This window comes from Lissotriton helveticus, chromosome 3_1, assembly GCF_964261635.1.
Source record: "Lissotriton helveticus chromosome 3_1, aLisHel1.1, whole genome shotgun sequence".
In the NCBI taxonomy this organism is placed as follows: Eukaryota; Metazoa; Chordata; class Amphibia; order Caudata; family Salamandridae; genus Lissotriton; species Lissotriton helveticus.
The window spans coordinates 1,339,722,371-1,339,737,107 of NC_136061.1; the positions used below are offsets into that span (position 1 = coordinate 1,339,722,371).

The window sequence follows — 14,737 nt, forward strand, 5'->3', positions numbered from 1 at the left end:
ATCCCATTTTCTCTTGCAATTACGGGATTTATAGGAAGTTTAAAGGCACAATCAACCTTCTTTACGGATTGCATAGAGAAGGTTATTGCAGCGTGATCACTAAATGGGTAAAACACAATCTCAAAATGAGAAAAAAGGCCTTTTATAGAGTCAGAGACCAACACATAGTCAAGGGTGGAAGAAGAAAAATGATTTAAAAAGGTAAATTCTAACTGACCAAGTTCTCAGATTATTTATTATTAATAATCTATCTAAGGTATTGCCATACTCTGTGTGACAAACGTGAAGGACACTCTCCCCATCATCATCCTGTATTCCACAAGCTAACACATTAATCTTTTAACATGGATGAGTGTAGAAGTCCCCAAGCCAAATTATATTGCAAGGTTTGGTACATTTGTCTTGTAGGTCATTAATATCTTTTTTCAGAGGGAGCAGCACCTCCGCATGATTGCTTCCAAATGTATTATTTTAAAAGTTAATAAGGAGCCAACAATAATCCACACAATATTCAATTAAAATAATATGATAATAAGGTGACTTGTTCAAAAATGACTTCACTTTAAAAGGAAAAGCATTAGAGAGTATTGTCAGCATGCCACCCTAAGCCCGACCAGCAGGTGACGGCACAGCAGGAGTATGAAAGGAGCAATACCCATTCAAAAAAATTGGATCTATTTCCCAAGTCTCTTGAACGCACACTATATCAATAGATGTCAACAAGACAACCAGTCCATATTAGACCTTTTTTGGGATTGTAACCAGCAATATTCCAGGACATAGTCGCTATAGATCATGAGAGGTTCTCTCGAGATAGTGGGATCTTCGACAAGTTTAATCTGTCTTGATGACTGGCTGATGTCACATTAGAAATTATAGGGGAAAAAGTGTGTGAGGGAGACCGCTTTTGTGGATCTAAAACACCATCCCCGCTAGGTAATATGGTGCGGGATTCCAGTCAATTACATGCGGGCAGGCCTTCTAAAGCAGCAAATCTATTCCTTAAAGGAAACGGTGAGACTAAGGGGGGAAGAGGTTGATTAAACGGGAACGCGAGAGGGCCTCCAAGGAACATTTGATATAACAGTAGACAGCTGTGATTAACAATAGGGTTTATAAAGGAAACCCAAAGGTAGAACAAAAATTTGAGAATGAAATGATGGCATATTAGGTAGGACAGATAAAAGTTCACCCACTATATATTAGTTATCAAAGTTTACTATAATACAGTCACCTTTGATACTTTTAGGAGCTCTTCCTACCCAGGAGACCCTCCTAGCCATAGTAATGTTATGGAGGGCATTAACATTTTCACCTAGGCAATTAGCTAGCCAATGCTTGGATTTATATATTAGCTGGTCCGTGTTTTCTATTGATATTTGGTTTCAGTTCGGGGATATTAACTAGAACTATAACATATGGACAAGCAGCTGAAGGAGGATCTAATCTTGACTTGGGTTCCCACTTTCTTCATAGTGCTAAAAAGCTTAAGTTTCTGAGCGATGAATGTGACCTTTCCTCCATGCAAAATACAGGAACAGATAGAATTATATTTGGACAAGGTGTCTAACTAGTGGGTGTTTGTAATTCACCTTGTAGCATTAAACAACCAGTATTCTCACGGTTACCTTGTGCCTCTGTCTGTGTCCTACCGTTTTTTTAATGTACATTAGCTCTCAACGTTTTGGCAGTATCACGTGCGGAGCCAGGAAAAACTGCAGGAAGCCCCATTGTTTGTCTAGGGCATGACTACCCACGCTATTAATAGTTACATTTGGCCTTTCAGACAACGTAGAGGGGGCCATGCTCAATTGAGGATTGGGTCTAGGTACATTAGTTAGCACAGTAGTATTAGAAGGGGACTGACTTAAGAGATGAGAGGCCTCAAGAGAAGATAGCTTTTCCTCTATTTTGTACAGTTTATAAAATATAGGGTCTAGCAATGCAGACATCATAGACTATAATCTTTCCATTAGGTCAGAATTGCAAAGATGATCAGACCCCAGAACTGGTTGATTATTAGTTTCATTTTCTCTAGTAGATCTAGTAGTTCTAATTTGTGATGATAGTCGTGTGTCCATTCTCCTACACCCGGTACTTTTCTCCTTACAAACCAATTTTAAGTTTTTTTGTCTTAAAGGGCCACCTCCCTTTTTTGGTTTTGATTTTGCATCAGAATAGTCATTTTCCACTCAATTGGATATTAATTGCTCCTGAGTTGTATTGCAGGCTTCATCTATAACAGTGGTAGGTTAATATAGATTCACTGCTGAAGCTGTAGCAGAGATCAATTGTTCTACTACTTGGCCAGAATTCAATCCATCAATGGATAAAGGCCCTCCACCCAAAGAAGAACGTTTTTGCATGATCAGGGTATCCAGAGAAAGCCTTCTCTCAGTAAGTTCAGTTTCATGAGCCAGGACAGTCTCTGCCCTAATTAAAAAGGTATCCATGGTCCCAACATGTCCAGACCTTTGTTTATCCTTAGGAATCTTTCTTTTGTTCATTTTACCCCCAGTAAACTAGTACTGCAGCTTCAGTGTGCAACTCCCCGAACAGTGCAATATGAATATTACAAATCTGCAAATTGTAAGAACAAGCGAGGTCCAACACCTCCCTACATTTGCCTTCAGGGTATCAGCGATCAGTTCCTAGTGCAACAACAGTCTGAGTCTCAAACAACAAGCCAAGAGGATAGGCCCAGCCCAGCCTCTTCCGGCCCCTGACTGGCACGGACGCGCCCGTCTGGTGGCCCTTTTGTGCGCCTTCTGGTGCGAAGACAGGTTGTGGGAAGCTCTCCCGCTGTGGGTAGTGCTGGGGCTTGTAGGCTGTCAGTCCCCTGATGCAGAGAGCCTTCTTCCTTCTGATGCAGAGCTAGCGTCCCGCGCTGCGGGATTGCAGCGGCCCTTTTGTGTGCCTCCTGGTGCGAAGACAGGTCATGGGCGGGTAGTTCTAGGGATTGTAGGCTGTCAGTCCCCTGATGCAAAGTGCCGTCTACCTTCTGTAACTACCTCCACCCCAGATGGGTGAACAGGTGGGGTTTAGATGGAGAGCAGAACAGAGAGGAGCCCGGCTGGCTGGTTGACTGGTTGGTGGCTTGTTGGTGGCAGGTGTGGGAGTTTTGTGTGCAGGTGCAGTTGAAAGGCTCGGCGTATCCAGAGTGTTGAAAGCTGACTGCAGGACCTCTTTATGCTGTTGTATCTTCAGCCTCCTGAGTTTCCAAACACGAGCTATGCACTGCTATATCCAGAGGGCAGCAGAGCTGCAGAAGCGTAGGCGGGTCTTCTGCCTCTTACCAATGGAGCTCCAAGTTCCCAAACACAGGCTAGGCACCGCAATTGCAATGCGCAGACTCACAAGCAGCATCCGGTCTCAAGTATCCTACATAACCTGAAGAGTAAGAGCAAAGGGGCAGTCCTCATGGGAGGATACAAAAGTATTAAAGGTGAGACTACTAAGCGTATTCACCAAACAAAAGCCAGCATTTACAAAGGACAGTAAGAGAAACCAATGAAAAATATGTGATTAAAGCCCATAATGTAGATACAGAATGTCTAAAAAAGACTGTGCACATATGCTGCCTAGACAAGACCAAAGTATGCTGTTACTTAAAGTACAAGGGAGCCACTGGATAAGTAGGCTTTCTGTATACTGTGGTGGGTGGAAGCATGATGTGATTGACACTAGAAAGACAAGTTGAGGGTTGCCTGACAAACCCGCTATGTATGTATATATATATATTTATTTTATGTATTATTGAAAACATTGGACTGGTGAGCAGTGTCTAGACCAAACCTAAAAAGTACACATTGGTAAAAATGTTTTAAGGACTATTCGATGCAGCTTCTTCTAATTTCCACCAATCACCACAGCACAGAATTAGGGCACTGCTTTGTAATTGGTTTGCAGCATGTGTACAATATACTTCTGTAAAGGAAAATCAGTAGTAAATTTGGTTTATAGTTTGTTGTATTGGGTATACAAACATTCCAAAATGCACACACGCACATACTTACACACAGAACTTTTTTGATGGGTAAGTAATATATTTCTTCAATAACCAAAAACTATAATTTCAGCTTTTATAATGTAACTACATAGTTACTACAATGTAACTACAGTTTCTTGACACATTCAGTTTCTGACTACTCCTGTTTTCTCTTACAGCTATGGAGTATTAACCTGGGCCGTACTTGCTGAGAAGGAACCATATCAGGGTACAGCCATCATTCCTTTCTTTTATTGCACCCTTAAATCTAATTCTCCTTCTATCATGTGCTTCATATTTTCACACATTATTAAACGTACACTGAATGCTGCTTTATTGTTGGACACCTCCGTGTTTTGCTGTTACACTTATTAGAGAGTGAGATAATTTAACATTTTGATATCTATGTTAAAAGAATATTTCACTCCATCCTGATCAAGATATTGGATGTATTCAATGCTTTTCTGAATATTCTTTATCCAAAGAACATTTCTGACATGGTACAGTGGCCACCTGCACATCCCAGAGGCGGACATCTAATTATGTGCTGCCTAAAAATACAGAATAATTAAAATATTAAAATTGGTAAACAAAGCTAATATGTGACAATGGTATTTCAAAGGTGCAATAATTATTTAATACTAGCAGTGCTGCAAGAAGGCTCACCCCAAAACACTTGAATATTTCCTGTCATCAGTGTCCATACTTATACATTTGCTGCAAAGCCTTGCCTTCTCACTGTACATGGCCGCACTCGCTACAACTTGAGTTTGAAATGTATGGTCCCCAGGGTGAGGGTGGTATAGGCATTTTGACAAAATGAGCAAGAAAATGTAGAGAGGGAATCAGAATCCAGAGCAGGGGATAAGAGAAATATAAAGCATTCTGATTAACATAATAAGTATAGTTTTAATATGTAAACATCAGAATAACAGTCTTGTGTGTGAGTCCTGATTGTAGATTCTGAGAATGCAATGGTGCTGATGTTAAAACATCTACATTTAGCTTGTGAAATTGGGAATGATCATGTGTTCTGTCTTCGAGGAATCCAGGGTTTTGGTCAGGATGGAAGTAGGTTATAATATCTGAAATTTAACATGGTGACCAAAAAATTAAAACAGTGAACTTTGCACAGGCGTATGAGAGAATCCCTGCCCTGCCAGTGACAGTTGAGTCTGCATTTGACCAATCAGTGGCCTTAGGTGAATTCACAGAAAAAAAGTGCATTCATTTAAGAAGACGGGGTGCTGCTTCGCCATGGAAAAACTCAGAGAAAGACTGCTGCTTTGTTCCCCCCCCTGCCTGCTGCGAGGGTCGGACTGCGGGGTGAAGACAAGGGAGACTGACCACTTTGCTCCCTGCCTCCCTGCCTGCCGTGAAGACTACGTGTCCCAACAGCCCTGCGCCAGGATCACCTGAGGCGCATTAGCCTCACAGGCACTTAATTTCTCGCTGCACCAGCTCCGCGGGTGCCACTTTGCCGTGGAAAAACTCTGAGGGAGACTGCTGCTTTGTTCCCCACCCCTTCCTGCTGCGAGGGTCAGACTCCGCGGTAAAGACGAGGGAGACTTTGCTCCCTGCCTGCCGTGAGGACTACGTGTCCCAACAGCCCTGCGCCAGGATCACCTGAGGCACAATAAGCTCCTCCTACTGTCTGTATTTCATTGATTCTGGGACCCGCTCCGCGGATCATGCGCGGGCGCACGCCGGGCGAAGCCCGGGCCAAGGGCAGGCCCGTTTGAGCCCGTTGGAGCCCGGTGGAGGCTAAGCTGGGCCCCCCCCTAACTTCTGCAGACCTAAGGTCAGTTACCAGCTATTTAACTGCTACTACGAACTATTATTCCTCTTCTTATTCTAAATACAGCATTCAATCTGGTTGTAATGCCTGGTCGTGAGGGAAGGGGCAGGAAAGCTGCAATGGCCGGGCATGTAGCTGGGACTTTGGATCAGTTTATCACAAGGGCAACTTCGGTGCTGGCCCATGAAATTGCTTTGACTGAGCGTCGCATTTCCCAGGAACTTGAATTTGCTAAACGCTCATCCATGGGTTATTTGATCTTGTCACGAACCCCAGAGAGGGTTAACCGCAAGGCCACAGTCCCTGGAGCTCTACGTTCAAGTGGTAATCCTTTGCTGCAGGAGGAGGTGCCCGCTTTGACTGACAGGGAGCTTGATCAGATGAGCAGAACTGTATGTAATAATACTCAGGCTACCACTATTGACGAATAGGTAACAACAGCGTACCAGTGGGGGCAACCCCGAAAGGTTTACCCAACCAACCTGTTCAGACTGCGGGGACAATTCCAAAGAGGAAGTGAGGAGGGGGTACACTGAGGGGTAAAAACTCCAAAATGCCTAAATTGAAAAAGCACGGAGATTTGCCCAGTGTTACACCCCTAATCCCAGGTTTATTACACGCGAACATACCCTCCACAGTCCCTTCACCAAGGGCCCTTCTTACTGGCCCACATTGTTAATGGACAAGGGTTTTTGGCTAAAGATTGGCGGCCTCATCAGCTCTTCCCTACAACCCCTATTTGATAGGCTTACATCGATTGAGGATAGGCTGGTGAAATTTGAACAATTGACTATAACCAACCTAGACGGTATTCAGAAGAATCTTTCAGCGAATGGTCAGGATAAGGACATAACAACGGATGGATGTAGAGGCTGGGGTGGCAGCAACATGACCTCCGATATCCATGCCCCTGAGCCAATGGAAGGTGTACAAAGCGGGAACATCGTAACAAGTCGCATTGCTGATAACGGCGGAGAACTTTTGGAAAATCGAGACTCGACCAGGGGTGGGGGAGAACAACCTCAATAATTGGAAGTGGGCCCGACCACAATGACTCTGGGGGGTACAAAGGGATGTGACAACCATGTGAATACATTGTCGCATATTGATTTGCCCCCTGAGTCGGCACCCTACGTGGTTGTTTTGACAGGGGTCCCGGGTTTAGCCGAGGGTAGTTTTGAATCATACACTGAATTAAAGAACAAAACCACCCACTGGCTGAATATCAATAGACCCTTCCCCCCAAATGTACATAGCCAAATCCTGTTTGCCCGTAGAGTAAGCTGGGTTGGCCAGAGGAAGAAAGATATATCAGGTAACTGCATAGTAGTCTGTTTCAGAGATAGACGGGCAGTGTGCCATATGTGTGAGGGGCCACACCAAAATCAAGAACCTCTATCCAGGCATTGGACCTCAGCTATGTTTATACCACCACACCAAGTTTGGAGTTGTTTGGTTATCAGGAAAGGATTAGGGAGGGGCGACCTTCAACCGGAAATTTCAGCAATAGAACCCGGTTGGATGGTTTTGGTTTTGCCCCTAGCATCCCCTTAAGAAATAGCTATAGTGTCCTGGATATGTTTGACTGACTAGTGCCAAACTGTATATCCCACCCCATTTGTTCCAATCACTTGGGTGACTTTACCTTGGGTACGGAGATCGAACTTCAGGGACAACAGCCAGAGCGAAGGGGTATCCTGGGCACAAAGAAAGAAAGAGAAACAGCATACCCGGTCCATGCAAGGGTGTGGGGAACCTGGTACCCGAGTCTAAACCTAATAGTACAACAACTGGTGAGGAGGGCTCACATTCTCAAATTTCCATGATTATTGCTAGCAACTCAGGACCGATAGTAAACTCAGATAGGCGAGAAGTGGAGTTGAATCTTGAGGGTGAGGCGGAAGTAAGTCCAAATGGTCTCAAGTTTATGTCATGGAACATAGCAGGACTATTGGGTAACTTAGAGCAGCCAGACTGGGGTAACTTTGTGGATGCTCATGAGATCTGTCTCTTCCAGGAAACCTGGACCCTAAAACCCTTACACAGAGTAGGCTTTGTAGCATATAGTGAGCCAGCAGTGAAAGGCGTAAGAGGTAGACCATCAGGGGGTCTATGCATATGGGTGGGCACACACCTAGGGTATACTGTGAAGCGAATAGACACTCAAACACCGGATATCTTATGCATCCTCCTCTCTAATGCAGATTTACCCAATCTGGCTCTCATCAATGTCTATTCTAGGCCAGTTAAAAATGGGTATAGATCACCAACTTTGGATCATTTGGCGGCCCTACTTGCTACACTTTTGGGGAAAGCATCTTCTATTATAGGTGGCGACTTTAACTGCCATTTCGAACCCCTCAATGGGTTGTCATTACCGATCGCTTCTGAGGAGGACACAAGACTATCAATCCCTGTGGCTAATTCTTACCCAATAAGGGAATGGACCCCCTTGGTCCTTCAACTGACCTTCCTAACACTCACACACTCGCTGAGGGCCTGCAATGGCCGGTTCCCAGACGATATTCCGGGACATTTTACTTTTAATAAATCTGCCCAGGAATCTATTATAGAATATATTTTACTAAACACTGAAATTTGGCATAAAGCAGTTAGGTTTTGTGTCCTTTCATGGGCAGAAAGTGACCATAACCCTCTGGTCCTGACATTAGAAGCAGAAGTACTAGAACCGGGGCAAGCTTTCGACCACAACCAACACAACAATTTAACTGTGGTAGATGGAGGTCGGCGCATCTGTTGGGGTGTAATAACCGAGTCCCCAGACACGATAATGGAAATGTACTCCTGTGTTATCCCTATGCTGGAAAAGGAAAGCCTTCTCACAGGCATTGGATCCTGTGAGGATGACAATGTAGAGTTGGGAAAAGTACACCAGGGTTTGGTTGCAACCCTGGCACCTTTTTTTTTATAGTAACAAACTTAGGAAAAAATCTCTGGTATAACTCGGCATGCAGGGACGCTAAAAGAGCTCTCCTGACATGCCTTAGAAAGGGTGATAGCATAAGTTTTAGGGAAAGTAGGTCCTTTTTTTAAAAAACGATTTTATATGCGAAAAACAGAATGGGAAATGGAAAGATGGCAGGCAATAAAAAATGCTTTAGACAACAAAGATACAAGAGGCTTTTGGAACTTAGTCCACACTGGACGAGTTGAGTGCAAGATTACCATTGAGCCCAATATCAGTGAGGAAGCATGGCGTCTTGATTTTAAGAATTTGTATTCAAGCCCAAAAGAAGACCAAAGTACAAACGGGAACATATTTAATGCCCAAACTCCAGGCTTTTCTGGGGACTCGCCGATGTGCAACTTGGTTGAGGTGTTCGCTGCCATTGCGAAGGTAGTACCAAACAAGGCTCCTGGGTTAGATAGAATCCCTGGGGACTTGTACAGAAGCAAACAGGTAGTGTGGGCCCCATAACTACAATTGCTCTTTAATGCAATCCTTAATGGGTTGTCGTCTCCCCCTACATGGGCTGGGGCAGAGATTATTCCAATCCATAAAAAGGGGTCCCCCATCGACCCTGTAAATTATAGGCCTATTAGCCTTATTGATGTATCCCCAAACAATTATGCTAGAGTGTTATTGGGCAGACTTGATGAATGGATGGAGGACCATGATATCCTAACTCCCCTCCAAGCTGGTTTTAGAAGCAAAACATCGACTATAGATCAGTTGTTTAGGTTACAACTGATATACTGGAAGCATATAGTCCTCGAGGGTGGAAGTTTGTAACTCACGTTCGTGGATTTAAAATCTGCTTTTGATATGGTGGATCGTGATCAGTTGTGGGGCATCTTGTTAGATATGGGGGCTCCACCGTACTTATGCCATCAGTTCAGGCGCCTCCACGAGGGAACTTTTGCAAGGGTGAGGTTTGGCAAGAATGGGAAACTGACATCTCCTTTTCCCATTCAAAAGGGGGTGAGACAGGGGCGTGTGCTTGCACCAACTCTTTTCTCCCTTTTTCTCAACGGGCTAATCGAAGACCTTCTTGCAGTCACAGACATCGACCCCCGAAAACTGGCGAACTGAAAATTTCCTGCACTAATGTTTGCGGACAACAATCTGCTCCTCTCGAAATCACCAATGGGGATGCAGCGTGTCCTAGAGGAATTTAGCCAGTTTTGCAAGAGGAGGAATATGGTGGTTAACATCAAAAAGACAAAATATATGGTCTTTAACGCGAAATCCATCAACTGCCAACACCTTAGAATGGATGGTAGACCTTAGATAGGGTCTCCATCTTTGATTACTTAGGACTTACCCTAAATGATAGAATAGGATGGGGCTCACAAATCAATAAGGCTAATTTAAAATTAACCCAGGCCATTGGAGGGATTTTAAAACTTCATAAAACCTCGGCTCTAAAGGCCATAAGCCCGCCAGAAGAAATGTTTAAAGTACAAGCTAGGGGAACTACCTTATATGGGGCAGAACTGTGGGGGCACTGTGCAGCGAATGTCCTCCCTGTAACTGAAAATAGTTTTCTGAGACGGATCTTAAGCCTGCCCAAAAACACATCCCTAGTACCACTGAGAATGGATCTGGGCATTGCCCCATAACGGACATAATATCGTCACGTCCGTTGATGTATTGGCGACGGCTGTGGAGCACCCCAGAATTGGACCATTATAGGGATGATCTAAATGTGGTACTGTCCACATTGGGGCGGGTAGAATCCCCTGGCTGGCTTTTATTAGGGACACACTTAGAGCAATGGGTAGGGAAGATCTATGGAGTGCACCCGAAGTAACATGTGCAGAAATTTAAAAAAAATCTCTAGCAAGTGCCATGAAGGAATACAACCTGTCACGCATTGTACAGACGGTTGACCCTTCCAGCCTAACATATGGGTTTTTGGATTTTAAGTGCCAATACAAGTTTGAGCAAGTGATAGACACTATACAACCTGTTTTAGCCAAAAAACTGTTCCTTCAATTTAGATATGGGATGCTCCCACTGAACGGCAGAACCAATAGGTGGGCAGGCAGTATAGGTCGCCCTTGCCCTGGGTATCTAGTGGAAGAAGAAACAGTGATCCACGTGGTTTTCTTCTGTGCAGTTTATAAGAGCCCCAGATCTAAGTGGGTGATCCAACTCTGCAGAAACCTGGGCATTAGAAATGATACAGAAATGTTTAGGATCTTAACAACAGACACTGACCCGGTTTTTGTGGTTGTGATCTCAAAATTTTTATTTGCAATGTGGTCTAAGTGCAGGCATCTGCTGACAATTGCTATGTGAATTTATAACACCTGTAGCTTATTTACCTTTTTCTTAAGGACCACGCAAGATTTATGGCCATTCGTCCAGGCACTTGCTGATCAAATGACTGAAATACATTAAATGGCTGCTATTTGATGATGGGCTTTAGCTATATTTTTATATGAAATTTTGTATTTGGTTTTAATATTTAGATGTTAAATTATATTTTTAAGATATTTATAGAAAATTAAATTTCTCATAGTGATGTATATTTATTGGCCAATTTCCCTAAACGTGAACCCATATTTGTTTGTGTACTATGTATTTGTGTACTTGCAAATCGACTACTTTCCTGATCCTTTTAAGAGGTTGTTAAAAATTTTACCTTTTTAATGTTCTTTTATGGCTGTAATTAGCCAAAATAAAGTTTCAATGATGATGAAATCACCTACAAAAGCAAATAGAGATCATGCTGCAAGAGTAAAGGATGGTATTTTAGCTGGTGAAAGGGATACCCTTTAATTGTTGACGGAATTTTCAAAATGTGGCAGATGAAACTGTAACCCACAGGTTTAGCCGCAGAAGGGACTTAAGCCATGATTAAGCTGTGACCCTCAGAGCTCAGTTCACGAAGTGGCTTTCCCGAGAGCAATACAGCTTGTTTATTGAACAGTCTTTTCCCCTGAAGGGGTAGGCCACACTCATTCTGCCTCCTCAGGTACAGACCCAGAAATCAGTATCTCATGAAGAGATCATGGCAAGTGTGAGGTTGGAGACCCCACTGTTGACCCAAGCTCAGAGGAGCAAAACCAAGAACAATGTAGGTTGGCGATTGCACCTTAGGACGTGCCATTACTTCATCACACCAGTCACAACACTATATTTTTTTTCTTAGCGCATGGAGGAAACACTCTGTCACACTCCTCACTGTTATGGTGAAGTACCTCACACTGTAAGTAGCTATAAAGATATATATATATATATATATATTCACAGAAAAAAACATAGGTTATAGACCATATATAGTTAGGAATTAGCATTTACAAAACCTTGAAAATTCACTGAAAAATCCATAGGTTATAGACCATATATAGTTAGGAATTAGCATTTAAAAAACCTTTTTTTTACTCACACAAAACCATTGAAATTCCATATATAGTTAGTTGTACTAACTATATATCGCGCACCCGCAATCCACTGCTGATCATGTCACATATTACATCATTCATGACATGGTCAGTGACATCACTGATGACATCACTGATGACATCTCAAATGACATCACTGATGACATCACTGATGACATCTCAACTTTGTGAAAGGAAGACCTATTTTGCTTAGTAGAAAATGGCTTCAGTAGTAGCTGCAGCTGGTGCACCCCCACCACCACCACCACCACCAAGGAAGAGAGGACCACCTCCACAGTTCCTTCCCAACACAGAGGAGGAAGAGGATGAAGAAGAGGAAGAGGAAGTACAGCCAAGACAGTTTTTACGTGAGGAGCCCCGGATATCTCACCACAAAAATAGTTTTATTTGGCAGTTTTTTTCTTTTCCTCAAGGACAAAAAAAAGTGAATGCTCGCTATGTGACATGCCTCATATGCAAAGAAGATTTATCTAGAGGCACAAATAAAAAGTATAGTTTCGGCAACTATACTATGCACCGTCATATGCAGAGGTGGCATCCACTGAATTACAGCATGGCAGAGATGCGTGACCTCCAAGACAACCCACCAACTCCTGTGGCCAGTACATCGGCACAGGTAACTCTGTCGGGGCCAGAGGCACGGGAAACAGTGCCAAACATTCAAGAAAATGTTGTGCACATGAAGATAGTGTGTCTTTATTGTGGTAACTTACTCTCGTGCAAATATGAGCATCAATTTGATAAACAGAGCATATGAAAACCACAAATGCTCAAAACGCCCCAAAAAATAAAAACATTTCTTGCTCCTGTTGAGCCCTTTCTAATGCCTGTTTTTCGTTGTTTCCCCCCCAAAAAACCAAAAAAAACATAAAATTGTTCAAAAAATACAAAAAAAACAAAAAATGTTCAGAAAAATAAAAAAAATATATAAAACAACAAAAACATTTTAAAAAAAGTTCTTTTCAGAACTACCTCCCCTTTATAAAAAAATTGCTAGAATGTTTAGCACTCTGGCAACCTCTATTTCTTTTGGTTCGCTTCCCGGTTCGCTCCCCGGTACGCGAACCGGGAGTGAAACCAAAATTTTTTTTTAAAAAAAGAAGAGTAAGTATAAGGGAAGTAAACAGAGAGTAATGTTAAAAGAAACACAGCTATAGGGACTAAACCAGAGATACTGTTTAATAGACCTATTTACCGAAGAAAAGATGGAAGAGGGTTTAATTGTGAAAAACAAAATAGATAAGGAAGTGAAAGAAAAAAAGGAGAGTAGAAGAATAACAAAGAAGAGTTTCTTAGAGAATGTGAGTGAATGTTCAAAATAAGATTAAAACATGTGGAATAACAGAGAGAAAAAACAGAAAGCAGAAAAGAAGAAGTAACAGAAAAGGAATAATTGAAACAGCAAAGAAATGTAAATAACATAGGGGCATATTATCAACATAGGCAATAAAAGTTTCGCAGCTTTTATTGGCAGAAATGTGTCGCTAAAGCCGCTTTTGCGGCAGAAAACTGCCGCTAAAGCCGCTTTTGCAGCAGTTTTCTGCCGATAAAAGCAGCAATAATTTTATTGGCTGTGTTCATAATATGCCCCTTAGTGTGCTTCAACTACACAGAGAAAGCATAATGAACAAGTAGTGAAAGAGTGATCAGTCAGAGACAGTGAGAGTAATAGAGACGGAGTGAGTGAACAAGAGTGAGGAACTATGAGAAGAGAGGGACTGAGAAAAGCAGTGGAAGGAGTAGAGTAAGTAAGTAATAGAGAAAGGAATGAGGGAAGTAGCAAAGGCAGGAAAGTGAGGGTTAAAGAAATGAAGCAGTGTAACTAATAGTAGTTAAATGTGATAGAAATGTAACAAAAAGAGTACAAAACATTTACCTTATAATTGTCGTTAACTTAGTCACTTGTTATTTTTATACTTTCAATCTGTGAAAGAGAGAACAAACATTTGAAAAATATTAAAACATGTATTTAAAAATTAGAAAAGACAAGGGAAAAGATTGAAGGACAAACAGTTTTTCAACAACTTTGACACTTACAGAAGCCTCTGCTTCTCCAGGCCCCCTACACAGTCCTAAAGATATACATTTTAAACTAACAGTATCTTGATGCAGATGAAGTGAGGCCTATCTTGGAACATGGTGCATCTTTTGCACTGCTGTTGTCTCACAAAAGTGACGCAATGGCAGCGCAAAAGAGGTGCACAATCATCATAAAACTGTTCCTAACATTTTAAATGATTATTTCAGGATGGCAATAAGGTGTGTCCTATCCAGACGTTTGTTTCAGGTGAGGCCTACTCAGGGTTGCAGATGAAATTTAGGCTTGTTGAAGAGTACAGAGGAGATAATACATGTACAAGCCTACCAATAAAGTTCAGACCTCCTCTGTTTCCCTGGACAAGCCTAAACTTCATCTGCACAATGTGATTCGTAATGTTAGGAAACACAGGTAATGTATTTGAAAAACGTGCAATTTCTTTTGCTCATTTCACAATCACATCACTTGTGTTTCCTTTGGTTAGGTATCTCATTGTGCAGATGTAGTCCAGCATATGAAAGAGTACGCACTGCATGCA

The 14,737-nt window shown here is 42.4% G+C and overlaps 1 protein-coding gene across 3 annotated transcripts in view; it reads left to right on the plus strand.

Moving 5' to 3' along the window:
• LOC144823461 (receptor-interacting serine/threonine-protein kinase 3-like) overlaps positions 1-14,737 on the plus strand; it is a 1,695,550-nt gene that overhangs the window by 758,574 nt on the left and 922,239 nt on the right. For all 3 annotated transcript variants that reach the window (XM_078681992.1, XM_078681991.1, XM_078681993.1), the window contains exon 4: positions 4,168-4,217. In XM_078681992.1, coding sequence (XP_078538118.1) covers positions 4,168-4,217 — 50 coding nt within the window. The remainder of the gene's footprint in view (positions 1-4,167; positions 4,218-14,737) is intronic.